The following is a 27,174-nucleotide window of genomic DNA, read 5'->3' as shown; positions in this document are numbered from 1 at the left end:
CTTGTGTTAAATACTCCGCTACCCTGGAGTGCCCTCTGCACTAGAGCGGCATTTGGCTGCAGAGGATAAACTTCAGCGCCACACCAAGTTCTCCTCGATCTTCTGAGCCATCGCGTGTAAATCTAGATCTTGTTCTCTTTGAAGTGGTTTTGGCCTTGCAGGCTGGTCCACGGTCACTCAGTGAACCTCATGACTGAGTGGGGATTTGAACCCAGATTTCCCAGCTCCTAGTCTAACTACTACACCACGCTATACCTAAGGGGGCCTGCCCCATACCTTTAGTGTGTAAGGGGGAAGAGGTGTGCCAGGTCTTATTCCGCGAGTTGTTTTTTCCCCCTTTTCTTTAGCTTCAGATATTGATTTTTAAACGCCATAACCTGGTTAGCAGTTTCTGAGCCCATGGATGGCCTCGATTCTATTGTGAATGTAGACCGGTGTTAACAACGTTAGGGAATGAGTTCGCAGTTATTTCATGTTTCTGTATAGTCTATTGCTTTGTTTCATTTTCCTTCTACTATTTTTAATTGTTGCTTTTTACTGTGGACCTCCTCGGTGAGAGAGGGGAGAGAAAGCGCAGTCGCCTGCCAAACAGATGTTGCGCTACTTCCAAGGTCTGTACTCTTGCATCTGATGAAGTAGACTGTTGCCCAGGAAAGCTAATACCTCAAGAGAACCTGCCAGACTTTTAAGATGCACTTTTGGCAATTTAGCGTCCAGTCGTGTGAAATGAAGATGACAGGCAGCATGAAAGGATGGCCGTAGGCATTATAAGAGAAGCCCTTTAAAGTTTAAACATTTTGCAGAAGACACGGGCGGGGAAGAGAGATTGGACGGGCGCAGCCCTGGGGATTAGTTAGCGTGTCCTTCTATGAAAAGGAGTCAAGAGGGCGTGTTGGTCTATTACCTTTTGCTGGTGATTTGGTTATTACGCGTTTGGAATATTTACTGGTATATAAAGTAACTGTGACTGATTTAATTGCAGTCTCTTACCACGCTTGGAAGCATAACATATCAATGCATTTCTGATAGCCCTGTTGCAGCAAAGACAACACAGTCGGGTTGTTGACTTCTTGAAATAAACACCCAACAAATCCTAACAAATGTATTGTGGCATGGATTAGAGTCCACTTCACAAGATGCATCTTCAGTTAAGTTATCATCAGTTGGCAGGTCTACTTATATACATGATAGGGGGAAATAAAGAATAAAGAGGGTGCGGGGGAAACATTGAAAACCGTGGAGTCAAGGGAAAAGTGCAGTTTACCCTATTCAACGGAAGTATCTGCTTAAGGTTTTATTTTCAATTCAAGCGTTGTTTGTTGTACAATTCTGGTTTAGAGGGGGCCAGAAGTTTTCAAAAGTCAACAGAGGTGAAGAAACATATTCAGATGAGGGAGAATGATCTCCCTAGCTACAAATATTACAAGACCTTGCTGTGGAATCCTAAAGCTTATCTATTCTGGAACGATATATCCATGAATCAGTTCCAAAAGCGGGGGAAATGTGTGGCAGAAACATAAACTGATCTATTTAAGTCCTGCCCCCTATTTCAAGCAGGCACCAGAAAGACCCACAGAGTTATCTCCACTGGGATTTCCTTCTAAGATCAGGACAGTCCCCTTTACATGGCATGTCAGCTGGAGGGGTTTGTTGATTGAGATTGGGCGCCTGGAAATCCATGAGTTTTTGTACAGATTTCTCATCAACTTCTGTAGGTACAATGCCTGTAATCTGAGCCAAACAGTAAGGTAAAGGAACCCCTGACCATTAGGTCCAGTTGTGACCGACTCTGGGGTTGCGGCGCTCATCTCGCTTTATTGGCCGAGGGAGCCGGCATACAGCTTCCAGGTCATGTGGCCAGCATGACTAAGCCACTTCTACGAACCAGAGCAGCGCACGGAAACGCCGTTTACCTTCCCGCCGGAGCGGTACCTATTTATCTACTTGCACTGTGTGCTTTCGAACTACTAGGTTGGCACACATTACAAGGAAGCAAATTCCATTGACATCTTCAGGAAAGAACTTCTGTTCCAAGCATTGTGCTAGGATATGGGGCTTCAGTTCTCCATTCTTAAAACAATCTTCACTACTTGGAGACCTGTCTCCTACTGGGAAGTTGAGAAATCTTCACTGAGGGCCAAGAAGTACAAGAACGAGCATTATGTTTCTTAAACACCCCCCTTCCATTAGTATCTTTCTTAAACACCCCGTTCCAAAATTGCTCAAAGGTAAACCACACTGATGTCCATGGGACATAAATGACAATAAATATTCTTAGTTAGGCTTCAACGTCTAGGCCCTTACTTGGGAATGGGGCTAGCTGAACTCACCTGAGTAAACGGCTTGTAAGCCGCTCTGAGCCCAGCCTTGGCTGGGGAGGGCGGGGTATAAATAAAAATTATTATTATTATTATTATTATTATTATTATCATTATCATTATTAAACATGGGTGGCACCGACCTGAATGTTTTATAGTGTAGTTTCAAAGCAACTTATACTACAGCCTACTACATTTTATAAATAGTGATTTCAGATTTTAAACTTGACATGCATCCCCATCCTAAACATATTAAATTGAAAGAATTTCCAGAGACGTAATCCTGTTATATACTGCAGAACACCAAGGACAAGTCTCGTGGCACCTTAAAAATTGCCCAACATTGTCTCATGACTCACGAAACTTTATGCCACGATAAATCATTAAGATACCATAAGTCATTGTTGATACTACTTCAAAGTAGAGTCCCACTGATCTCAATAGAACTTTCTTCCAAGTGAGCTGAGATCGGAGAGTCTTTTTGGTGAGATTCTTACACACAGATAAATCTTGAGGGCTTATTAAAATATTGCCTTTCCCAACACCCGCCCAGAAAAAACCTGCGCGTCAAGATACACTAGCGGAAAATTATATTCCTTCTCAGCAAGCACAAAAGGCATAGGAAACCAACAAACAAAGTTCTGTACAGGAAAGGAAGAGAAGAAGCAGAAAGGAAATTTTACAAGGTTGAAAAAGTCCAGTAGCTTAAAAACTAAATAACTTCTGCCGGTGCCAAAAACGTCTGTCGCTGCTGCTATTCCCTCCCCCGAAATGAATTCTTTGCAGCTAAACACGCCACGGTTCCAGAAGATCAGGCGGACCCCAGGGTGCGCGCGATTTAAATTTAAATGATCTTTTTGGGGTGAAGCGCATCTTGAACCGGTTCGAATTGACATATATATGCCCTCGGAATTTTATTTTATTTTCGCCGTTACGGCCTTTGCTTCCTAGTAGACGCTTAGTTCGGTTCGGGTTATTTTATTATTTATCCGCGTTCCTGGTGGTTGTGTGTGACCCCTTTCGTGGCCCCTCCCCGAAGGCTCCCCATCCCCGCCCTGCCCCCCCCCCCTCGCCCTTCCCCGCCAGTTCCATAATAGTTTGTACTTCTCACCTCCGGACGTCACTCCTCAGTGCGCCATGCAAATAATCCCCCGCCGGCGCGCTCCGATTGGCCAAGGCAAACTAATTTAATCCCCGTTCGGTGCGCGGTGTATGGCTGCTGGGCTCTTCTCTCGTGGTATCTCTCGGCTGCTCCTCCTTTCCCGATTCCTCCCGGGCTAGAGGAGGGAAACCACAGAGAACAAATTACTGTGCAAGTTCTGCTGCCTGCCTGGGAGCTCTTGGCTTTCCCCCTCCCCTCGCTCTCGCCCCCCCTCCCGCGCGTCCTTACTATTTTCTTCCTTTTTCCCTCACTCCCCCCTCCTCCTCCCCCCTCTTTTTCTTGTGATTTAATTACTCCTTTCTTTTATTTCCCCCCCTCCCGCTTTTTTTTTTACGCGTGGTGGAGGCGGCAGAGGGGGAGGGGGATTTCCTGTCTCTTCGCCTCTGTTCACTTGGGACCAGCGGATGCGAGTCACACACGCTCCCTCCCTCAACTCTCTCTCTCTCTCTCTTTCGCTGTGGAAGTTAGCGGAGAGAGGGGGGGCGCGCGCATTAGATCACTTCAGCCGCCGCGAGAAGGAGGGGAGCGCGGCTGCCTGCGTGTGCGCGTGTGTGTGTGCGGGAGAGGGAGAGAGGCGCGCGTGTGCTGAGCCGAGGACGCAGGAGAGCGACGAGAGAGCCCGGGCGCGCACTTCCCCGCCACCTCCTCGCCAAAGTGGATCGGCCAGACTTTCTTCGCCGGCGCCGTCTTCCGCTTCTTCCCCCCGAGCCTCCGCCCGGCACCTGTTTGAGCCGCTTTTGAATCCAGCTGGACCAGAAACCGGAGCGCAACACTCTTGGAGAGGGAGAAAGTTTTGCCCGCCCGAGGAGATTCCCGCGCGCGCGCTTTCGCGCTTTCCTCTCTGAGCTCAAGAAGAAAACAACTTTCTCCCCCACCCAACCCCAGCACCACCACCCCTCCTCGCTCTCGACCGTCGTGGTGAACTCTTATATAATTTACTTCTCCTCGGCACCTCCTCTTTCCCGCCCGGACTCGTCCTCCTGGTCGTGCGCTCTCCTCGGCGCGCCGCTTCTTCGCCTTCCTGCGCTCTATGTTTTGACGCTGTGGAGCCTGGTGGCCCCCGAAAGCTGCGCGAATGTATAGCATGATGATGGAGACGGACATGCACTCCCCCGGCGGAGCCCAGGTCACCACCAACCTCTCGGGCCAAACCGGAGCCGGGGGAGGAGGAGGTGGAGGAGGAGGAGGAGGCGGCGGGGGCCCCAAGGCTAACCAAGACCGGGTCAAGAGGCCCATGAACGCCTTCATGGTTTGGTCTCGGGGCCAGCGCCGGAAGATGGCCCAGGAAAACCCCAAGATGCACAACTCGGAGATCTCCAAGCGCCTGGGCGCCGAGTGGAAAGTCATGTCGGAGGCCGAGAAGAGACCCTTCATCGACGAGGCCAAGCGGCTGCGGGCGCTGCACATGAAGGAGCACCCGGATTATAAATACCGGCCCAGGAGGAAAACCAAGACTCTGCTCAAGAAGGACAAGTACTCGCTGGCCGGAGGGCTGCTGGGCGCGGGCGGCCCCGGCGGAGGCCCTCCGGTGGCCATGGGCGTCGGCGTGAGCCCGGGCGGCGTGGGCCAGCGCTTGGAGAGCCCCGGCGGAGGCGGCCCCGGCGGCGGGGGAGGCGGCGGAGGAGGAGGCGGCGGCGGGGGCTACCCGCACATGAACGGCTGGGCCAACGGCGCGTACCCGGGTTCGGTGGCTGCGGCGGCGGCTGCGGCGGCGATGATGCAGGAGGCGCAGCTCGCCTACAGCCAGCACCCGGGCGGCGGCGCCCACCCGCACGCCCACGCGCACCACCCGCACCCGCACAACCCGCAGCCCATGCACCGCTACGACATGGGCGCCCTCCAGTACAGCCCCATCTCCAACTCGCAGGGCTACATGAGCGCCTCGCCGTCGGCCTACGGGGGCATCTCCTACGGCGCGCAACCCCACCAGAACTCGGCGGCGGCGGCGGCGGCCGCAGCCGCGGCAGCAGCGGCCGCCTCGTCCGGGGCGCTGGGCGCGCTCGGCTCCCTGGTCAAGTCCGAGCCCAGCGTCAGCCCGCCCGTCACCTCGGCGCACTCGCGGGCCCCGTGCCCTGGGGACCTGCGAGAGATGATCAGTATGTACTTGCCCGGCGGAGAAGGAGGGGACCCGGCGGCGGCGGCGGCAGCCGCGGCGGCGGCCGCCGCTGCCCAGAGCCGCCTGCACTCCTTGCCACAGCACTATCAGAGCGCCAGCACGGGGGTCAACGGCACGGTGCCCTTGACGCACATCTGAGCCAAGGGGAGGAAGGGCGCACGGACGGACGGACGGACCAGCCAAGGGGCGCGGGGGCGCAATGGAGGGTGTCGCGCTCTCTCTCCTGGGAGCCCCCTCGTCCCCCTCGCCGCCACTGCTGCCCATCTTCCCAGACCCACCCCCCGCCGCCCCCTTCCTTTTGTACAGAACAACAAGAAAGAGAGAGGAAATGTTTTGATGACGTTGTAATAAGGATCATAATAATTATAATAACAAATATTCCTAATGGTGAGGATAATGAAGAGAGAAGGTAACAGATTGCTCTAATGCAGCCCCCCAGTCCCTCCCTCTCTACCCTAAGGACTAGTTTCTGAAACTGGGGGTTGGGGGGGGGAGTTGGGTTGTTATATTTTCCTTCTGTTGTTGTTGGGTTTTAGACAAACCGTCTGTGTTTTAACTGAGATTTTTCTTTTGTACAGTATTTATCATTCACCCAGGAGCCACAATGCGTTTATATTTGCAAAGCGGGGGGAGGGCAAAAAAGACAGACAGACATAACTATAATTGTTAATTATTCGAAGATCTAGGCGACGCCAACTTTTCTGCCACACAGAAGCACTAACTGGTCACTCTTTGAGCCGCTTCTTGTGAAGACTTTTTATTGCCTAAGGAAAGCAAAGATGTTGGGGAGAACTGTTCTCGTTTATAACACAGTACCAAGGGATGCAAATCCAAAACCACGCTTAAACTCTTCTTCTTTTTGTAGTTCTTACGAAGCGGGGTCCTTTATTTTTTCTTATTTTGTTTATTTATAAAAAACATTTTTATTTTATTTTTTTGCAACCAGGAACAATATTCTGGATTTTGTAAATGTTTATTACGTCTGCATTTTTTTTTCTTTTGTTAACTATTTTTTGTATTTTTTTCTTCTTGTAAATGCATTGTGGAATAATTTTAATTAATTTTAGGCGTTACAAGGGAATTCATAAATGTGTATATAGTTTACTAAAAAGGCGTTTCCGCTAAAAAAGGAAAACAAATAAAACTCTAAAGATGCGTTCGATTCTGAGTTATATCAATTTCAAAGTGAAAGTGCAACCAGTAAATCCAAAATGTACTAATTCATGGCATGCCTTAAAAACTAGAGATTGGAAATTGACTATATGTATAAATATAACGTGAAATATAATAAGATCAGCAACCACACAAATCCCTATTTGGGTTTAGACTTTTCAGAGTTTCTGTGATCGCGAACAACAACAAAAAGGGGGAGAAAGTTTTTTTTAATGGTGTAGTTTTTGGATATTATTTTAATATCTGTTGAGTATTGTTAAGGAAGGCGACCGATTAAAATACTTTCCATAGCATTCCTTGTTTATTTTGTTTTTTTCTGGCACGGGCTTATTGAAACATCTAGCTTACAGTACTAAGTTTTCTGTCTTAAGTTAGTGAAGCGGTTTTAAATAGGTTTGGACGGTTCTCTCCCCCTTCTGGGCCCTAAGGCTAGATATAACTCCAACATTACTGGACTCACCATGTTTAGGCTAGATACAGTTATGATGCTGAATACTGATTAGACATAAAAACTACCATAAAAACTGTTTCTGAACAAAGCCACAATTTTGGGCGGATGGGGTAGGGTGGGGAGTCTATCTCTTGTCCCAGCACTGTCTTCTCTTCTTCGGAATACCAAGGAACCTTGTTTGAACCGTGAATGCTGTTACACTAAAATGATGCATTTGTTTGTACGGATATCATAATGTTGTTTAATTGCATAGAAATTTGATTTAAAGTGACTTTCTCCGTTGCCTGATTCTGAAGTGGGAAGTCGATATTAAACTTGATATAACAGTAAAGACACAGTTTAGGCTACATTTTACAATTATTGTTTCAGCTTTTTTATTTATGACTATTGAACGAAGGCGGGTGGGGGTGGGGGTGGGGGTGGGGAGAGGACTCTGTGAAGTCCAGAGCGGAAACAAAGCTTAGAGCAAAGCAAATGAGTAATTGGCTCCCTGTGTTCATTTATGTATATCAGTTGGCTGCAGCTACGGAAAAAAACTTGCCCCGGAGCAGCCACCGTTGGTTTCCTTTGAAGTCCTTGGGCGTACTCCAGGTTACTCCAGAGTAAAACCACCCGCAGATGGCAGACACTGCTCTTTACATGCTCCAAACACATTACCTGGAAGTAAGCTCCTTGGGTTTCAATGGATCTTTTATCGAAGTGATCTCTTAAGGCCTGTAGGCTGGGCTATTCGGTCTCTGCTAAAAATGGTTTATGGGGATTAACTTCCCCATTCTCAGCCTTCCATATTCGTTTGAATTACTCATCCTTGGAAGTGGTCGCCAACCTTCGCTCCCAAATAACCTTGTTGGTTTCTGTAATGCAACTTATTCTTAGCCTTCCTTTCACCCCTTTTGATATTTTGCTAGGCCCTCTTTTCCTGACTCCCTCGCTCTGCAGACCGGCGTCTGAAAGCTGGGTGGGAACTCTTGCCACGCTCTTTGGGCGAGTGTGTAGTTTGCTTGTACCAGATCCTGCCCTTTTACAGCAATCCAATCGATGTTGGACTTGTGCATCTTTCTCCCTCTCCCGCTCAATCTTTAATAAGGAGTTTGCCACAAAGGAAAATACCAGCAACCGGGCATCGGTGAAAAACCATACCCGTTTCTTCGATGCACATGCGCCCACAGATGTTGGCGAGGTGTGTGTGCCAATCCAAATTTCTATACATATATATGAAATGTGAATAATCCTTTATGGTTTCCAGTTACCACTCATTTAACTGGCTGTTGTCACACACAGAGGTCTGATTTTTGGAAATGTAATAAACCACCAGGTATTTGTGAAAGCTATCTGCGCTTCTCTTTGCATGCAAATGGCGCCAATAACTTTTCTGGAAGGAAGGGGGCGGGGGAGGGGGGAGAGAGAGAGAGAGAGAGAGGCAGAAGGAGTACCAAAAGGACTTCACATTCTCTGTTGTGTTTGGGGAGAGGAGTTCTTAAAGTCATTTTGCTTGCCCCTTAACCCTCGGTGTCCTATTGCCTACAGCGCTACTATTAACTCGTGCCAACTAACACCCATGTTCAAATGAACTGCAACAAAACTTTTCAAAATTTACTATTATTCTTTTTATTATTATAATAATTAGCAACACAGTCTAGGCGAAGTTAAAATGCGTTATATGTTCAATGGTTTAAGTGCTGAAGATTTAAACGTGTGCTTAACTCTCTCAATCAAATCAATGTCTTTGGTTAGATTGCGCCTCACTCCATAACCCAGAATCAGAATGATTATTATCCTCATTTAGTTGACTTTGTTCGGTGCTTTTGTTATTCTCATGTGCATGTATTTGCTTTGTTGTTTTTTCTTTCCGCGGAGAAGCAGGTCAAATAATAACCTTCATAAAACCTTGTTCAAAGCCCCACCACGCAACCAGTTAAATGTAAGGGTTTTAATTTTATTTTATTTTTAAGAAGAAATCATTAGACCTCCTGGGAAGCCACATGCCTAAATAATTTAACATGCAAAACTACATAAAGTTTTAAACGATTTCCTGATTTAAATGCTTTATTTTTCATTCTGAGATAGAGAATTGTTCGCCCTCTGGTTTGATCGTCGGATCTGCTTCTGGTGTATGGAAGATTTCATTTATACTGAACGCACCGCTTTCAATACTGCTTGGAGGTCATTCCAGATACACTTAGCAAAGTGTATACAGAGCGAAACACAGGATGGGGAATGGAGGGCTTGAGGGAGCTGCTGGCCGGCCGCTTAGTACCCCTACATCTAGCCTTTCCCCCCTCTCCCTCCAGGGTTTTGGGAGAAGCCAAAACAACACCCAAACCCAGAACTTAAATCACAAAACGTTCGGCATTGACCTGCTGATTTGCGCTGGCTTGGAAGATTAGGGCTGCGGGTGGGCAACTCTGTTTCCGCCGAGTGCTTAGAACTGGCAACACCTCTCCCAAAAACAAGCATCAAGTCTACTTTCAAGCATCCCTTCCCCCCAGCAGAGGAGGAGGAGGAGGCCATGGACCAGTGCGCATCCTGGGCCCTCCCTGGCCCGTTCAGATCTTATCTTGGCCAAGTGGGAGGCGGGAACACTCCGAGATCTGCTCAGAGAAGCGTGAAGGGCCGGCCCCAAGGCCTCGCGGGCCGCCATGCTCGCACAATGGGCCCCCAGGGGACGCCGTTGCGGTTGGGGGAGCAGTTTGGGGAGATGGCGGGGGCTGGTGGCAACCGATCTGCCCTTTCCCAGCTCTCTCGCCAAGCCGCATCAGGCCCCTGAGAAGAAGAATAAGAGGAAGGAAAGGGGGGCTGAATTCTGCGCGCAATGTCAGTTGTCGCTCCGTCCCCAATGCCATACCCTCTGCCAGGGGCAAGGCGGCCCACGGAGTTGCTCAGAGTCCAGATAAGTGGGAGCTCAAGAGTCCAGAAAAGGCGTCGGAAGGAAGCTGGCGTCGTGTGACACCAGGATTCCCTGGCGTGGCGTGATTTAGTGGGATAAATCGGTTTACCTTATACTGTATAAGCGCTATTTTGTTTTATTACGCGCCAAGCCCCATTTCGCTTTAACTGAGGAGCCTAGGAGGCACTTCCTCCTATTTTACTCTTCCTCCCAGAGTCTCCCGCACTTCACCCTATGCCTAATTCTTGCTTCCAACTCCTCTTTCTTTCTTGCTCACCGCTTAGGCTCTGGGAATTTGTTAGTTGCAGTCACTTCTGCCCCACCAGCACCTGCTCGGGGAAGCAGGCGCCTCTGGGGAGGAAAAAACTCAGCTTATGGCGCAGTGAGATCTCCCTCCTCTTGTTTCTCTTTTTACCCCGGCAAGAGCCAGATAGGGACTGACTTGTAAGCCGTGCCAGTAAGTTCGTTTTAGGGATTTCTTTCCTGGAGAAGCAGGCCTTTCCCTTTCCCTCCAGAGAACCATCCCTATTTTTCTAGACTTCCTGGACTGGGATTTTCCTCCCCTGTAACTTAGTGCTTCCCCTTCTTCCATTCCCCGCCGTCGGCATTTTATCCTTCTCGGGATAATCGGTTTCGCGCGTCCCGGAGGTCTGGCCGGATGGGTGCACGTGTGAGCTCAGGCGCTGGGACTTGGGCACAAGGGGCGCAGGGGGGAGGGGGAAGGACCCGATTGCTGGTCATACAGCAACAGTTAGTTTCGAGCGAATCCCCCGGAAACTAAAAGACCTGAAGCTATGGCTTTCAATGGCACTGTAACAGCAATTAACTGGAAGCCGAGCATCTTTAGCGCTGTGATCTAGGCAGCAGTTCACGTCGATTTAAGCGCATTCATTTTCTCCTCGGTTTCCAGAGGGTCCTTATGGCTCGTCCTCCTTTTCCTCATTTAGGTCTTAAAGATCTTTCACACACACATACGGGCGCGTTGCTTCAGGAACCAGAACCACACACCAAGTATTCCATTTTCGCCCTACTCGCTTTTGTCCTGGACGGTTCTCCTCCGTTCCTCTTTAGTTACTCCTTTCTGCCTTGCACCTCCCCACCCGGGGTCCATGCTTTAGTGTAGTTTAGTCACACTGTATAGATGAAGATGGAGTTTTTGTTTTGTTTAGGGACCCCTCGTTTTCTCCAGAGGACCTACAAAAACGAGGCCTTTCTTCTCGGGAGTGGTGAGGAGGAGCGCCCGCCTGGGCTCCCCATGGCTGGACGGCGCCCCCGAAGCTGGTGGCGCGGAGCTCCTTCCCTTGGGTGTCACAGAAGCGGGTGGGGATGGAGGCCGTCCAAGTGGAGGGAAGCGGAGCGAATAGGAGAGGGGAGTCCTGCGCGGGGAGGGGAAGGGAGAGGCCAGAGTGTGTTTGGAGAGCGCGGGATTAAGCGAGGAAGAGAGCCCTGACCCCGGGATCAGCGGCTAGTCAAACCTATTTACAATCACCCGGCAGGAGAAGCGCTGATGGCTCCCGCTGCTGCCAGCGGCCTGCCCGGCAACAAGTAAAACCCGAGCGCCCTGCTGCGCTCGCCAGGGGACTGAGCCAGGAAGACCCAGGCCGGCTCTCTGGCGCGCTCGCTCCACCGGGAGGAGACGCCATGCCCTGGCGGGAAAGAGGCACAGGCGTTTGGGCTGCTGCCCTGCCTGGATGTGGCATGGAGGCGGCTGGTGCTTGGTAGCCCCGCACTTGGAGTGGCAGCACCAATCTTATGCACGCAGAGCTAATTTCTGTGGCCCTTTCCAAGCTTCCTCTTTCGCCTGCTTTCTCCCAGGAACCCCGGGAGCCGAGGGAGGGAGAGACATGGCCGAGCAGGGAATTCAAGACACGTTTCCCCTCTTCCAAGCACGACGAGGCTGAGCGCGAGTTCACACGTGCTATGCCTCAAGGGTGGCTTGCAAGTGAGAAACAGGCTTCTCCTCTCATCAGCCCCCACAGACCAGGTTGGGAAACCTGTAGCCCTCCAGATTGTTGGACTACCCCCCCCCGCCCGAATTGGTCGTGGGACCAACGACACCGGGGGGGCACTGTGTCCCCACCCCTGCCCCCCGACACAGCCTGCCATCTCTGATTCAGCTATGCTTGGGTCATTCTTCAGCAAGGAGGCTGCGCGTATGAATAGTTATCCCTCGAAGGCCACACGGCCGTCAAGAGTGCACCTCTCGCCCTAGAATGTAAAACATATCGACACGAATGTATGTCCCGCGTATAAGGATATCACTCTCTAGAAAGAGACATCAGTGGAGACATAATAATAATAATAATAATAATAATAATAATAATAATAATAATAATAATAATAAGGCGAGGGCAGGAACATATCAGAGACTTTGGGAAGTTTCTATAATTGAGGGGTGGTCTTTGGCAAGTAATAACCTACCTTCCCCCCTTATATAAATTTTATCTCTTTTATGTTCTGCTAGTCCTGGGCCCCCTATTTCAATATGGAAATCTGGAGTGTGTGTGTCGGCGGGGGAGACATTTCCAGAAACGAAACAGTTTCCCTTAGGGGCTTAGCCAGGATTTTTTGGGGTGGGAGGAGGACCTTTGTTGGAGGGGGGTTAGAGCCGAGCTATCGGTGACGGGATTGGTTAGTTAGTTATTTTTATTTGTTTACTTGGCTTTGGGGGGGGTGTACCTTCCCCCTTGCACCCCCCTGGCTAGGCCCCTGGTTCCCTTGCCATTTGCGTCGAATAACCAGTGTGGTTGTCTTGGGGGAGGCCAGCGGGGATCCCTTGTCTGGGCACATGAGAAGGCTCCAAAGAGAGTCCAAATCGCTGGATCAAACAAGGCCAAAAAAGTCTAACAGAGGCTGCTGAAGCCTGGGTGGAATCTTCTGACAAACTCGCCAGTCCTGACCTCTGTCTGCCTCGTGTCATTTGGGCAGGGATCCCCGGGGAAGGGACAGAGTTTGAGGGGACTTTTCTCACGCCAAAAGGGTGCGCAAAGAAGACCTCTCGGGCCTTCCTGCGCTTTTCTAGCCGCAAAGCGCGCCTCCGCTGTTCTTGCAACCTTGCAGGACGCGCAGTGCCGGCAAGAAAGTGCCACTGCCGGCAGTTGTTTCTCTGACACTTTTTTCCCTTCAGGCTTATGCAACCCCGGGCGTAGTTAGATTAACCCTTTTTACGCTCTTTCGCCCACCATTTGCCTTCAGGCAGTCCGGGTGGGGAAAGTGTTTTAAAATGGTGGGTGTCCCCTCTCTTCACACGCGTTCCTAAAACCAGTGATTACGAAGCTAGAACTAAGATGTCACAAATAAAATTTTTTTCCTGAGGAAGCTTAGATAAAAGTGTAAGTTGGGTGGGTTTGGGGTTTTTTAAAATGTATGTCCTCTAGCTTGGTAATAAAGGGTCAGATGGCACCTTAAAGGCTACTTTTATTATTACATAAGGTGAGCCAGAGACCATTTCAGATGGAATCCCTTCATAGTAATTCCACTTTTTGAAGCCTCCAACTGGCATATTTTTCAATAATCTGTTGCTCTGGATGGCAGGCTGACTCTCTACACAAACCTTGTAGGTCTCTGCTTAAATGAACACCATCTGAGAGGGTAATGAAGGTCCTGCAGGCAAAATTGGTACATTCTCAAGTACCTGGAGGACCAGGCTGAGGAAGTGAGGAAATTCCCCCTTCCTATTGCAGCCATCTTCTCTTCCAAGGATGGCAAATCATGATTTATGGTGGGCCCTACAATATTTATTTATTTACTATCTATCTATGAATAGGCTGCCAATAACACACTTCTCTAGGTGGCTGACTAGAAATAAAAGAACACAAATACAATATTAAAATGCATGTACTGTACATAAAACAAAACAAGAAAAATTCAGCATAAGAACAAACCAACCAAAAACTTTCCTTCCCAGCAGAGGATTAAAAATGAAACCTGTTAGCAGCAGAAATAAACAAGATAGCACCAACCAAATATTTTAAATAACCTGTAATATTAAAAGGCCTGGGTGGCTAAAAGGCTAAAAGGCTGCAAAAATACAATATGGAGGAGAGTAAGTCTCTTTGGGGAGACTATTCCATGAGAGCGGTGTCACCACTGAGAAGGCCCTCACCCCACCCTGATATAGTACAGAAGTTTTAATATTCTATGCCACTTCCTGGACTTTAGAGTTAGAGTTAAGAGCCAGCATGATGAAGGAAAATGAGACCAAACAAAGAGTGGTGTTGAACTGAAAAGAGTGCAATGGAAGTGTAATCTACAGAGGAAGCAGAAAGAGATGCTATGCCAGAGTAGAATCCAGTACTTCAGACAATGAGTGGGGCTGCCTCTCTTTAAACCTCCCCCTACATAAAACAAGTAACTGAAACTAGCAGATTAGGGAGAAAGCCCCGTCTCTGCTGTGTTAGTTTTCAACGTACAGGGGGTTGGTTTTGCGCTTCACATAGCAGAATATTCAAATATGTGACACCCATGCCTAGCCAATAACAACAAAAGTGTAGAAGGGAAGAAGTAGTACCACTCTATTCTGCCTTGGTCAGATCACACCTGGAGTATTGTGTCTAGTTCTGGGCGCCACAATTTCAGAAGGATATTGACAAGCTGGAACATGCACCAAGGAGGGCAACAAAGAGAATGAAAGGGGTTGGGGGGCCTTGTGGGGAATAGTTGAGGGAGATGGGCATGTTTAGCCTTGAAGATATGATAGCCAGTGAGGAGAGAATAATGCTAGTGGCATTTCAAGAAGCTCTGTAAAAGTTTGAGAAATATTGTAAAAAAGAAAAGCAAATTTGGAAGGGTATGCTAAAAGGCAATAGCAAATTTAGGAAATGTGTAATTTAAAAAGTTGAATTTGGATTATTGTCAGAGAGGCTGAAGGAAGTCCAAAAGGGAAAATATGTGAAAGTTTTAATGTGGTATTATATGTTTCTTTTGTTTTTTGATGGAAAATTAATAAAAATATTTTTTTTTAAAAAGAAGATATGATAGCCATCTTCAAATATCTTAAGGGTGATCACATGGAAGATGGAGCAACTAAACATTAGGAAGAACATTCTGACGGTAAGAGCTGTTCAACAGTGGAACAGACTCTCTCAGGAGGTGGTGGACTCTCCTTCCTTGGAGGTTTTTAAGCAGAGGTTGGCTGGCCATCTGTTATGGATGCTTTGATTGCGATTCCTGTGTGGCAGGGGGCTGTGTGGTACCTGACCTTTGTGGTTCCTTCCAACACCACAACTCTAAGATTCTATAGTTTAAAGTGGCACAATCTATTCTACCACTTCAAGATTTTGCCACCTCATTCCCACTTCATTCTAAAGCAGTTGTAGACCAGGTGTTGGTTCCAAGTACCTGTACTTGGTACACATTTAAAAGATTTCTGGGCACAGCTGGGTAGATACGTTTTGGAGGTCAGTGGGAGAAAGAATGGCCTTCTAGGTGAAATGAGTTTACTTGTCCAAGTTGCTAGCATCAGCCACCATTGGTTAAGGGACATTTGCCTGAGGATACCAAAGACAAAGATGATTCATCAAAGGATGACGGATTTTTACAGTTGCCTCTTCGTCACCAGATGATTCCAACATGAAACGATCCTGCATGTGTGAATGAGCCATCGCAGTAGTAACTCCCTTCTCCCCTGCAGACAGAGCTTCTGTATAACTAAACATGATCTCCAGCCATGTTTCTTTTCAATGGAGGTGATTCACCCCTTTAGTTGAGAATCACTATCAATGAACATGCATGTGTGGGGAGTCACTCTGGTGTAAACAGTTTAATGAATGCAGGCCAATATGTGATACTGCAGTCACCACAGCAGTAAAAGGAAGCAAACATGCAGCTCTGAGCAAATTTATTGGCTTCAACAACGCCGCTAACATTGATATTCTGCACCTCCATTTAACTGCTGACCAATGCAGTCACAAAATTAAAATGCTATGGAAGGCAGCTGAATGGACAAAGTATGGGTGGGAGGGGGCATGTTGCCCAAATTGCAGGAAAACATCTCCCAGAAAGCAGGGTAAAGCAGCCTGGAAGAGCTGTTAAGTCCCTCTCCTTTCCTTATCCAAATCCACACAGCCTCAGGATAAATCCCTTTCTGTGGGAAGGAGGGGGAAAGTGAGTCCAAGCAGGCCTTGAAACCATGGAGAGGGAGAGTCAGTTTTTCTATCCCCCCCAAAACACTGGGAAGGGGAGGAGGTTGTTTGGTGTCATGCCAAAGCCACAGGTGAGTAATTACTGTGCTGTACCAGGGATATCTCATTAGCTTAGGTAAATACAACTGGAATATAAGGGATTTGGAAAGAATGTCTGCCGTGAGAGATACCAAAGAGTAATTTGGAGACTGTTGCTTCGAAAAGCCAGTGCCAATTTTTTTTTAATTCTTATTTTTTTGTGGTAAATAATATTTCAGTCTGGAAGTTGGATCAAGAAACCTCTGCTAAAGGAAGGCTGCACAAAGGTATGTCATGGGGATCATTCCCTGGGTAGATTACTGCTGTCAATACTTAATAGGCAAAATAGTTCCTTGTTCTAATCCAGCTGCTCCTAGCCACAGCACGGCTGTAAGGCAAAATCCCTGTCACTTTCTGCAATGCCCAGCATTTCTGACAAAACATTTAAGCTTGATGCTTTGAGACTGAAAAAGACGGGCATATGATTCAAGCTAACAACAGTGCAGTTTAAGAGGGATGTTGTCAACAGAGCTTGGAATGTGTCCTGCCCCAGATTGCACAGTACACGGCAGAACCTAAGTTGCAGCCTCCAATCAGAAGCATCCAATGGGAAATGTTTTAATATATGCTGTCCTGGTGATTTTACCTAGCTGATAAACTGCTGGGAAGTCAGTCCTGCTAAATAATTTTGGGGTACTAAAAGGGGAGGCTGGGGTTTGCCACATATACATGCAGGAAGGTAAAGGTAAAGGGACCCCTGACTGTTAGGTCCAGTCACAAACGACTCTGGGGTTGCGGCACTCATCTTGCTTTACTGGCTGAGGGAAGCAGCGTACAGCTTCCGGGTCATGTGGCCAGCATGACTAAGCCGCTTCCAGTGAACCAGAGCAGCACACAGAAACACCGTTTACCTTCCCACTGGAGCGGTACCTATTTACCTACTTGCACTTTGACATGCTTTTGAACTGCTAGGTTGGCAGGAGCAGGGACCGAGCAACGGGAGCTCACCCTGTCATGGGGATTCGAACTGCCAACCTTCTGGTCAGCAAGCCCTAGGCTCTGGAGTTTAGATCACAGCGCCACCTGCGTCCCTTGCATACATGCAGTGCATATCCTTAATTCTATGGTAGCACCAAGTGATGATTTGCATGTGTGCATCAGCTAACCCAAATGGAACCAATTCTTACCTCACTACAGTCATACCTTGGAAGTCCGTTCGACTTCCAAAATGTTAGAAAACCAAAGTGCGGCTTCTGATTGGCTGCAGGAAACTCGGAAGCTGTGGAAGCCCTGTCGGACGTTTGGCTTCCAAAAACAGTTCGCAAACCGGAACACTCACTTCTGGGTTTGCGATGTTCGAGAGCCAAAACGTTCAAGAACTAAGCTGTTCAAAAACCAAGGTACAACTTTATATCTTCTCAAACTTTATAATGTGTTTCAGTAGAAGCAGTTTGTACATTCCGTTGGGAGACATACTGCAAGGTGAACACGCACCAATGAAACAGCCCTTTGTGACTGGCTGCTGGGTGTGAGTTTGAGAAGCAAAGTATCTGAGGTGATCTGAAAGTTGTTTGCATGCTGCTTGACCCTTGTAAATAAGAGGTGTGGAGAGTGGAGAGACTCATGGTAAGGGATGGATTGTTCGCTAGAGGCCCATGCGCAATCACATACTTGGAAAGCATCATGCTCATACGCTGAGCATGATCCTCACAACTTTCCTCCCTCTTTAACCAAAGCTAATCCCTTTTGAATCCACTGACCAAACTGTTTGACTAGGCCTAACAATCTGTAAAATTAGGAGCTTCTGATAAATTATGAGGAAATAAAGTTAGTTATTCAGCACCTGTTTGATCAGTAGCCTAGATGACCCTCATGGTCCCTTATAATTCTGGTTGCAACAAATCCTATTTGTTATGCAAAAGAAAGATGCAGTTCAGACAATTCAAAGTGTTGGTTTTGACCTATAAAGCCTTAAATGGCTCAGGAATGCAATACTTCAAGGACCGCCTCTCTCAATATGAATCTATCCGGATCTTCAGATCATCCTTTGAGGCCCTTCGTGTGTCTCCTCCATGAGAGGTCTGGAGGGCAACAACAGTAGAAGGAGCCTCTACTGTTGTGGCTCCCTGCTTGCGGAATGCTCTCCCAAGGGAGGTTAGTCTTGTGCCTTTATTATACGCCTTTAGGCACCAGGCAAAAATGCTCCTCTTCAACCAGGGCTTGGCCTGATAGATATCCAATACCTTTTAAAATGGGAGTTATTAGTTTGATTTTGTTCTTATTTTTATTATTATTATTTAATCTTGTATTTTTATGTTGTGAACTGTCCTGAGATCTACAGATGAAGGTCAGTATATGAATTTAAATAAAAATAAATATATAAAGATCACAAAATCAAATATTTAAAAAATTTAAATGTATTATTTATGGCTCAATATAAATATGATATATACTTGTGGGATGTATTATTACTAGAGCAGTCAAGAACAACATTTTCCTGCTGCCTAGAATGGACATACAGGGAAATGTGGCTCCACCTGCTCTGGAACCTCCTCTTCCTGTGTGTGATCAGGTAGATGGGCATGACCCTAGCTGACCAGATAAAAGGACTGGCCATGCAACCATCTCTTACTCTTGGACTCTCGCTCTCCTGGCTCTTAGCAAGTGCATGGCTCAACCTTCACATAGGATGGAGCCCATAAACAGAAAGTCTGAGACTTCTTTTCACTGTAACCACAAATAAAGCCTGCCTTCGGATTATTGCTGTGAACTGAACGTGAGCAAAACTTTATTATTACTTTTAAAGAAAACTGTGTTGTGTTATTATTATTTTAAGAGGGAAATAAAGGGGAAACTTACCAGGGACAATCCAGACTGGATTGCTTAATTAAAGGATTCTAATAAATCATCAACTTGCTTCCAATAAGTTGCAAAGGGAATGTGCTCTGCTGTTTACTCACTGGCGTGAGTGAGGAGGGATAATAGCAAAACAATATATCCTCTCCTACCTTCCTTGACAATACTATGGTGCTAATTAGGCTTGGGTCATTGGGTGATAGCCCAAATAAGTTATACCCAGAATAGACCCACTGAAATCCGTAGACGTCTGTTTATTTCAGCCGGTCTACATTGAATATAACTAACAATGGATATTCTTCCTTGTATTAAGACATAACTAGATTGTCGATCTGGATGAAAATGTATGTAGCCGTGTTATTTAGCAGATCACCCTGCAATTATCAGGTGATGAATACCTTGGTTGTTTGGTGCCTTTGGCTTCTCTTTAAGTCTTTCACCCTCATGCAAGTCAAAAAACGAGCACAATAGTTTTATCACATTATTCCAGAGCTCCAGGAGGAAAGAAGGGCAAACATAGGCAGAGTCAGAGCCAATGGCAAGTAGTGCCAGCTCATTCTACTTTTGTCCCTATCTGCTCCCCTGATCAGCTGTGCAAGGAGCTGAAGTGAAGGGGGAGGAAGATGATTGGCACTGCTACCTCCTGGGCTGCTTGTAAGTAAGAAGGCAGCAGGTAATGCCGGGCTGAGGTTGGTGCGGCCCCAACCACCCTAATGGAACAGCCTCTACTGCCTGGATGCCTGAGGGCAGCAAAGCATTCTCATAGGCTTCAGAACCTCAGAGGTGGAAGCTTAACGCTTTGGGGGTTTTTAGGTCTGGCTTCAGGTTTCACGTTACATGGCATGATGAAAGGAAAGCTGATTACAATAAGGAGACATTGTAGGGATGCGTATAGAAATGAGGAGAGGATATATTAGCTAGGTATCATCCTTCCTTACACATGTTTGTGAGCTTAAACGAGTCCCCGCCCCCTTTTGCAACAAAATTAGGAAGTTGTTGATTCAGCTGGTTACAGCCTTTATTTTGATAAAGCAATACAGGACGCCTTGGGGCAGACTGGATTTTCTTTTTATCCCCCTCAAAACAATAATAGCCTTCTTAGAATAAAACAGGGTTTACTTATAGTTCACATACAGTAGCAAGCTGGAAGCAGGCTTACAGTAGTAGAAGATGCATGATGATGGCAAGCGACAAGATGGGAGCAAGAGAGAGAGAGAGATGGGGACGTGATCAGCCTTTCTTATATAAATGACACCCATCTCTACCCAACTGCACCCAGGGGGAACTGGCTCCCACAGGGTTGAGAGGAAGTCCTCCCTGATGGATTCACATTCTGCTGAGTGCCCGTTCTAAAGTTGGACTTGAGTGCTCTTTCTGGATACCCCACAGACATGACTCTCAAAGGTCCTGTATTACCAAAGATGTCCAAGTTGCAGTGGTAGAGGGTAGAGGGTCGCTTTGGGACTGGTGGGGCAGAAAGCCCCCCTTTAAGTGGTTGTAAGTAAAAAAGGCAGGCAGGGCTGCATCATATTCACCCTAATAGACCACCCAACACTGCCCTGATGACCTGGAGATAATATTTCAGAGCGCAGGCCCTCATTACTGTTGGCTTTCACAGTTAATTTCTGGTCTTTGACTTTTGTGTAGAAAGAGACCATTGTGGTACTCAGCTAAATAAGCAACCAGTGGGTATTTATCTGCTCTGTTGTTTAGCCTAGCCCAAGGGTAGGCAAACTAAGGCCCGGGGCCCGGATCCAGCCCATTTGCCTTCTCAATCCTGCCAGCAGATGGTCCGGGAATCAGCGTGTTTTTACATGAGTAGAATGTGTCCTTTTATTTAAAATGCATCTCTGGGTTATTTGTAGAGCATAGGAATTCGTTCATTTTTCTTCTTCTTCAAAATATAGTCTGGCCGCCCCCCACAAGATCTGAGGGACAGTGGACCAGCCCCCTGCTGAAAAAGTTTGCAGACCTCTGGCCTAGCATAAAGAGAGGCAAAAGCTGATGCTGCTACAAACATTATCTTGGATAGCAGGAGGTGTTCTATAATGGATTGGGGTTTTGGGGAGTGGGATATGCAACCAATAACCTCTTCTCCCCATTATTTTTATCCTCTTCCACTGCCAGAGGATACTTTATTTCACCTCAGATTACAGGAACCCAACTCTACCAAGAAATGTGTAGCCTCCTTGCCTGGAAATGGCACCATTGGAGAGACGACATGTAGATCATGACATCTGTGGCGCTCCAGAAGTCCTTAGACTACAGCTGCCATCAACACTGACTATTGACCATTTTGGCTGAGGCTGATGGGAGACAGTCCAGCAACATCCACAGGGCCATAAATTCCCCGTCCTTGCTCTAGAATAAACCATTCAAACATCTAGTTCTTCCAAGGGGTTCGTACTTGAAGTCTATGGCTTCATGCACACTGTACATTTAAATCACATGACTTTCCCCACAGAATCCTGGGGACTGTAGTTTTGTTAAGGGCACACAGAACTGTAGCTGTGGAGATAAACTCTGGGGATTCTGTGGGGAAAGCTTAAAGTGTGCTTTAAATATGTGGTGGTGTATGCAGCCTGAATCTACAGGCTCAGTCACATTTGTTTCATTGTTTGGGGTGCTATTATGGCTCATTTTAGAATCCAGAGCAAAAATAAGCTGAGGACAATGGTGCAGCCAGGAACTCCAAGGCCAGAGACAAGGATGAGTAGTGAATGATTAGAAGGAGTCCCTTATGGGGGTTTGCTTAGATATTCTTCCTCCCCTTCCCTCAAAACAATGGCAGCCCATTAAAATGTGTCATTTAAAAGAAAACTGAAGTGAACAGATACTTTTTTAAAAGAAAAGAAGAATGAAAGAAATTAAGGCACGGGCCTGTGATCTTAAAACTGCTGCACACCATCATTGCCAAGAAAGGAAATGGTTTTAGCATTCTAGCTGTAGATATATGAGCCAAACCTTCCCAATAGTTGCGGAAGAAATATAATCACTCCGCACAGTGAGATTTACCCCAAAGGAGCCTTCCAAATCTCTTAAGTTTGGATACTCACAACTTTTCTTTTCTTTCTGACTTTTTTCTTTTTTTGTCCCAGCAGCACAAGTTACTTGCTTACTTTTCTCAGCAAAAATAGCAACTTTGTGAAGGCTTCAAGGATATAACAGTCTAATTAGCCATAAAACTGTTTTAGTACTGCCACTGTTGCTAAAGAGAAACAGAGATCTATTACTGAAATATTTTTTTCCCCACCCACAAAACAAAATAGCTGATGCAATCTAATAAAATAGAAACACACCTCAAAAATGTCCAACAAAATACAATGACTTTCTTAAAACACCATTGAGAATTAAATCTAGAGTCAATATAATCAATGGGGGTTGTGCCATTGACTTCAGTGGGATGAAGGGTGCAGAACTCCCCCCCCCAGTCAATTCCTTTTAAATTACCCAAATGATGCCAGATTTAACCACTATAAATTCCCTATTGGATTTTGGAGTCGAGCTGGTGGCATATGATTTTAATAGAAATATAAAATACAAGTTGAAGCGTGAAAGGCTAGCTAGATTCTACAGAGATAAAGACTTTTTTTGGGGGGTGGGGAGAAATATATCAAGTGACATCACATAAGAATGTAATGAAGTGTGTGTGTGTGTGTGTCTAAACAAATAACTTCACACAAACCCATGAACCCGTTGCCAGCCAACACTATTCTCATGTTGCTGAAGCATTTTGGAAAATGTACAACACAATTATCGCAAAGTACTAAGATCACTACTGCTAACCTCTCAACCATACAGCACAAATATTGCCAAATTGAATCCCTGTATTATTTATTTCAGCCAGCTGACTTGCAGGGAGAGTTAGGGGAGGGGGAGAAAATTGGAGAGTTAACTTCCTAATTTGAATGTGGTGTGTGTGTGTGTTTGTGTGTGTCCCCCTTTCTTTCCAGGAATTTGGGAGAAAAATAGCTATTTTTATATAAAAAATGAAAAAGGAAAAGACATCTTTGGAAATAAGTCGCAACATAAAATTGTTTTTATACACAACCCAGATGCCCTTCCTCCTCCCCCTGTGTTGCTGCTGCTGCCACCAATGTCATCGAACAGCCGACACTTGGTGGTGTTTCACTCTCAGCTATCTGCTTTATCCTTCGGACTCAGCCCCCTTTCCCCCCTCCCTCCTTTCCCATTAGATGATGATTACCTCACTGTCCTATATGCACAATTTAAAGGGAATTACCTATTACTTCAATTATTTGTTTCTTATCAACTGATGTTACACTACAAGGATTTGCATTGAAAAGACACAAAGAAGGAGCAAGTCATGGCACATTGCCAAATAAAAGAGTAATGTTCTGGTGAATTTAGCCTAAATAATTTACTGCTATATAAAAGTGGAAAAGTGGAAGGTGAACCCTTTGACCAATAAATCTCTTCTGCATGTGAAGCCCTTATCTTGTCCCCTCCAATATATTCCACACTAGGAAGCCATCATCACTGGCTCTGGTTTGTTATTTGTAAACCTTGATCTTCTGCACTCGGTGTCCTAAATATGGATAATTAGCATCAGTTTATCACGCCTCTGCATATTTTCTCTTCTCTCCAAACATGCATGCTTCCATTGGCTGCCATTCTGTCACAGAAGATTATGGAGACAGATTGCAGAGAATGAATGTGCTAAACGAGATTAGGAAGGAATAGAAATAGCAACTTGGCCAATAAATTCCTCGTGAGAGCCTTATCATACAATTACACGTTGACTTGTTTCACACTCTCCCAGCCTCTTAATCCAACGCCCCCACCAAGAATAAAATTTCACTAATTTCTGAATTACTGCATATCCTCATGACTTGTCACTGAGAATGGTTGGAAGAAGCAACACGGTCGAAAATAGAACATCCAACTTCCAAAAAGAGGTGGCGGGGGAGGGGAGGGGGGAGGGGCAGGGTGGAAACTTTATTTGCCAGAAAGGCGCCGGGGATGGAATAGTTTCTGTGAACCATGTAGAGAACGGAAGGTTTTGTGCACCTATCGTTTCAAGTGGCAATAATTCGCAGTTTGGACTTGCTTGTTTATTTGTGTCTTTAACATAAAAGCTCATCTTTTTAATTTTATTTTTACTTCCAAACTTCAATACGCTCTTTACATTCGCCGCCGTTGGATTCCGATGTCCAAGTCCTGAGCATGTCTGCTCAGAAGTAAACCCCAATGAGTTCAACGAGGCTTACTCCCAAGGAAGTGGGAAAATCTTTTTTTTTTTCTTCGCCTGGGGATAAGGCACGTTGAACGGAGTGGTCCTCACTCCCAAGTAAACAGCATTGTTGTGTAAATGCGAGGGGGGAGCTGAAAACTCATTAACATGTCATCAAAATTAAGCATTCGTAAGCCCCATTGATTTTAGTGGGAGCGATTTGAGCACGTGTTTAATTAACGCTTTTACTGAAATCATTAGGACTCGTGCAGTCTACTCAGGTTTACTCAGAAACAAGTTCTATCTAGTTCACCGGGTCTTACTTCCGAGGAAGTGTGTGTAGGATTCCAGCCACAGGGGATAACACCATGGGAGAGGGAGGAGTCCTTGGATTCTCCCCTCTAGTAGTCGATGGTCCTCAACGGCGTGGAAGGAGATCCAATCGCAGGGCTGTCTTCCAAGTAACTTTCCTGAAGTGTTGGGTGCCAATTTGGGGGCTGTGGATCGGGACGACCCGGGAACTTGGCCACCAGAGCTCCAGCAATTGCTGGCGTTCACCTTCGTTGCATAACAAAGGAAAGTTTTCGCAGGTCTTACCGCGGTTGCTGCTGCGTGGTTTTGACTGGGCTCGTTGAAATGAATGCAGTTTGAGAACAAATGCCCACCAAACAACTCCGTTTAGCAGAGCAGCTAGTTAGCGTTTGATTTTAAATTGCTGGAGGGTTTTTGTTTGTTTGTTTGTTTTGGGGGGGAAAGAGAGAGGTAAATTCTGAAGGTCGTGTGCCAGAAAAGTTGATTTTCTATAGAATAATAGCAAATCAAGAAAGGTTTCGGAGAACGTGGTGGTTACAGGTTCAATTCCTGTAAGGACCATCTGCATATTCCTGCATTAGATGATCCTCCCAACACTATGGATTCTGTGATTCTAAGAGATAGGGAAAACGGGCTCCCAACTGTAAGGCCAAGGCTGCTAACCCCAAGTGCCCTTAATTTAGGGAGCAACTCCATGGAAATCAGTGGAACTGAATTCCAATGAATTGTCTGTAGACAAACTCCAAAGAGTTTAGCAACCGCCGAAACTCCTTGCATTGAGCTTTGAAACTCTTAGGCACACTGCTGCTCCTGAACGAGAAAGAAGAAGCAATTCAAAGCAAGGTAAAAAAAAGCAGGTGAGGAAGACTCGAGTAATCTCAGGAATTTGGTACTCAAAAAGGAAGAAGGAAAAATAAGATAAAAGCGTGCGGTTGAGGAAGCCCTGCACTTTTGCTTACAGCACTGGCAAAGTTAAGCCCTTGAATTCCAGAATCCCAGACTTGCAGGGAACAAAAATATATATGGAGCTCAAGCTCTGTGCAGGTGTTGTGTGGAAGAGCCATTGGGCGAGATCCAAAGAAACGCACTCCTCCTATGGAGCTCGCGCGTGCCCTCCAGGCCACCAAATGGAAGAGTTTCCCAGAACTGTCTGCTAGGTGGCACCGAGAGCAGCTGTTCGAAGAAAATACCTTCCCCCAAGGCCCCAGACACGCCTAAAGCAGCTCTTTGGGATCCCGACCTTTGATACCAATGACAGCCTGCTGCCAATAAAGGGTGTCGTCATGTGCACATTGACTTGGGAGTCGGTCCTATTGAACTAAGTGAGATTTACTAACTGTGCATATGAAAAAGTAATTCCTATTAAATTCAACGAGGCTTACTCCCAGGTAAGTGGGGCTAAGACTGCAGCCATATTTCTGAGTGAGTGAGTGAATGCATGCATGCATAGGATTGGTCTGAAAGCAGGTTTCACCTGCAGTACTGTCCTCACTTATCTGAGGGTAAGCCCCATAAGTCTCACTTCTAAGTAGAATTGAATGCACCGAAGCCCACTGTTAGCTAAACGCGCGTTGTCTTACGTGGATTGTGAATCTAGCACTCAAAAGACTTTGAATATCGGGTCCTCCCCGCCACCGCCTGAATCGCTTATAGTAAGCTGACTTTTCAAATGGTTTCCCTCCTTTACAGTGGATGGCTATCTGAGGACCTCATTGTGACTTAAAACGTAGAGGCAAATATTCTGGTAGTATCTGGAGGTTCATAGGAAAACATCCAGATATCGCTAGGCAAATGTAGAATTAAACGGGTTAGGAAGCCAGGCGTCCATCCCTAGCAATCTGTGGAATGGGTTAGCAGCTGATTTGCGCCAGGAGTAAAAGAATTCTAAACAGGACCCCTTCACATTCCCCTTCCAAAAATGTTGACGTCCCAAAGGATGGGTGCTTTCTGTGTGATCCTCTGCAGGAATTCCCAGGAGGTCCGACAATCCTTCACCAAGCAACTTAAAAACCTGTTCATTAAGGAAGGAACACCATCATGCAGAGTTCCAAAAAAACCACACCCCTAAAACCATCCTTAGCAAGAGCATCTTGGACGATGGACACTTTTTCTCATTATAGCCACAAGCAACAGGGCTCTAAACAAAACAGTCACTTGGACTGCCAGCCCCACTTTCCCACTGAGTTTAATGGCGTGCGAATCGCCTTATCTTCTCACAAAACGCTGTCCTATCTAAAATGCAATCTGCAATCCTTTTTGTCCAACTTTTGACTATATTGGGATGCCTCTTTATGTTTTTTTGTTGTTGATATTTTTGAAACCCCTCCCCCTTTATTTCCCCGAACAGCCGTTCCCAAATGCATTGCTCTTGGAGCAGCCCCATAGATTCTAATGGGACTACTCTCAAGTAAAGAGATAAGGGAACAACTACAGAAGAGAGATATGGAAAGCCTATATTTCCCCCCCAAGTTTCTTCATATCCCCGGGCCCTCTTTCTGGCTACCTTCCCGCCTTGAAGGACAACAAAACCTGCCCCAGCTAAAA

General features: G+C 46.5%; 1 protein-coding gene and 2 long non-coding RNA genes across 7 annotated transcripts in view; 2 read left to right on the top strand and 1 right to left on the bottom strand.

Moving 5' to 3' along the window:
• Positions 1-27,174, bottom strand: part of LOC309530196 — a 318,904-nt gene that overhangs the window by 152,095 nt on the left and 139,635 nt on the right. For all 5 annotated transcript variants that reach the window (XR_014218652.1, XR_014218653.1, XR_014218654.1 and 2 more), the window contains exon 4: positions 3,430-3,595. This is a non-coding gene — a long non-coding RNA (uncharacterized lncRNA). The remainder of the gene's footprint in view (positions 1-3,429; positions 3,596-27,174) is intronic.
• Positions 1-27,174, top strand: part of LOC309530202 — a 49,272-nt gene that overhangs the window by 11,058 nt on the left and 11,040 nt on the right. The gene's annotated exons all lie outside the window — the stretch shown is intronic.
• On the top strand, positions 3,604-7,062 carry SOX1 (SRY-box transcription factor 1). Its single transcript, XM_082218777.1, has one exon. The coding sequence runs from the start codon at positions 4,556-4,558 to the stop codon at positions 5,732-5,734; it is 1,179 nt and encodes a 392-aa protein (XP_082074903.1). The 5' UTR covers positions 3,604-4,555; the 3' UTR covers positions 5,735-7,062.

The sequence above is a fragment of the Podarcis vaucheri genome (genome assembly GCF_965113315.1).
Source record: "Podarcis vaucheri genome assembly, chromosome: 4".
NCBI classification, from domain to species: Eukaryota; Metazoa; Chordata; class Lepidosauria; order Squamata; family Lacertidae; genus Podarcis; species Podarcis vaucheri.
The sequence above is the reverse complement of the archived record's forward strand: the minus strand, read 5'-3'. Positions and strand labels throughout refer to the sequence as shown.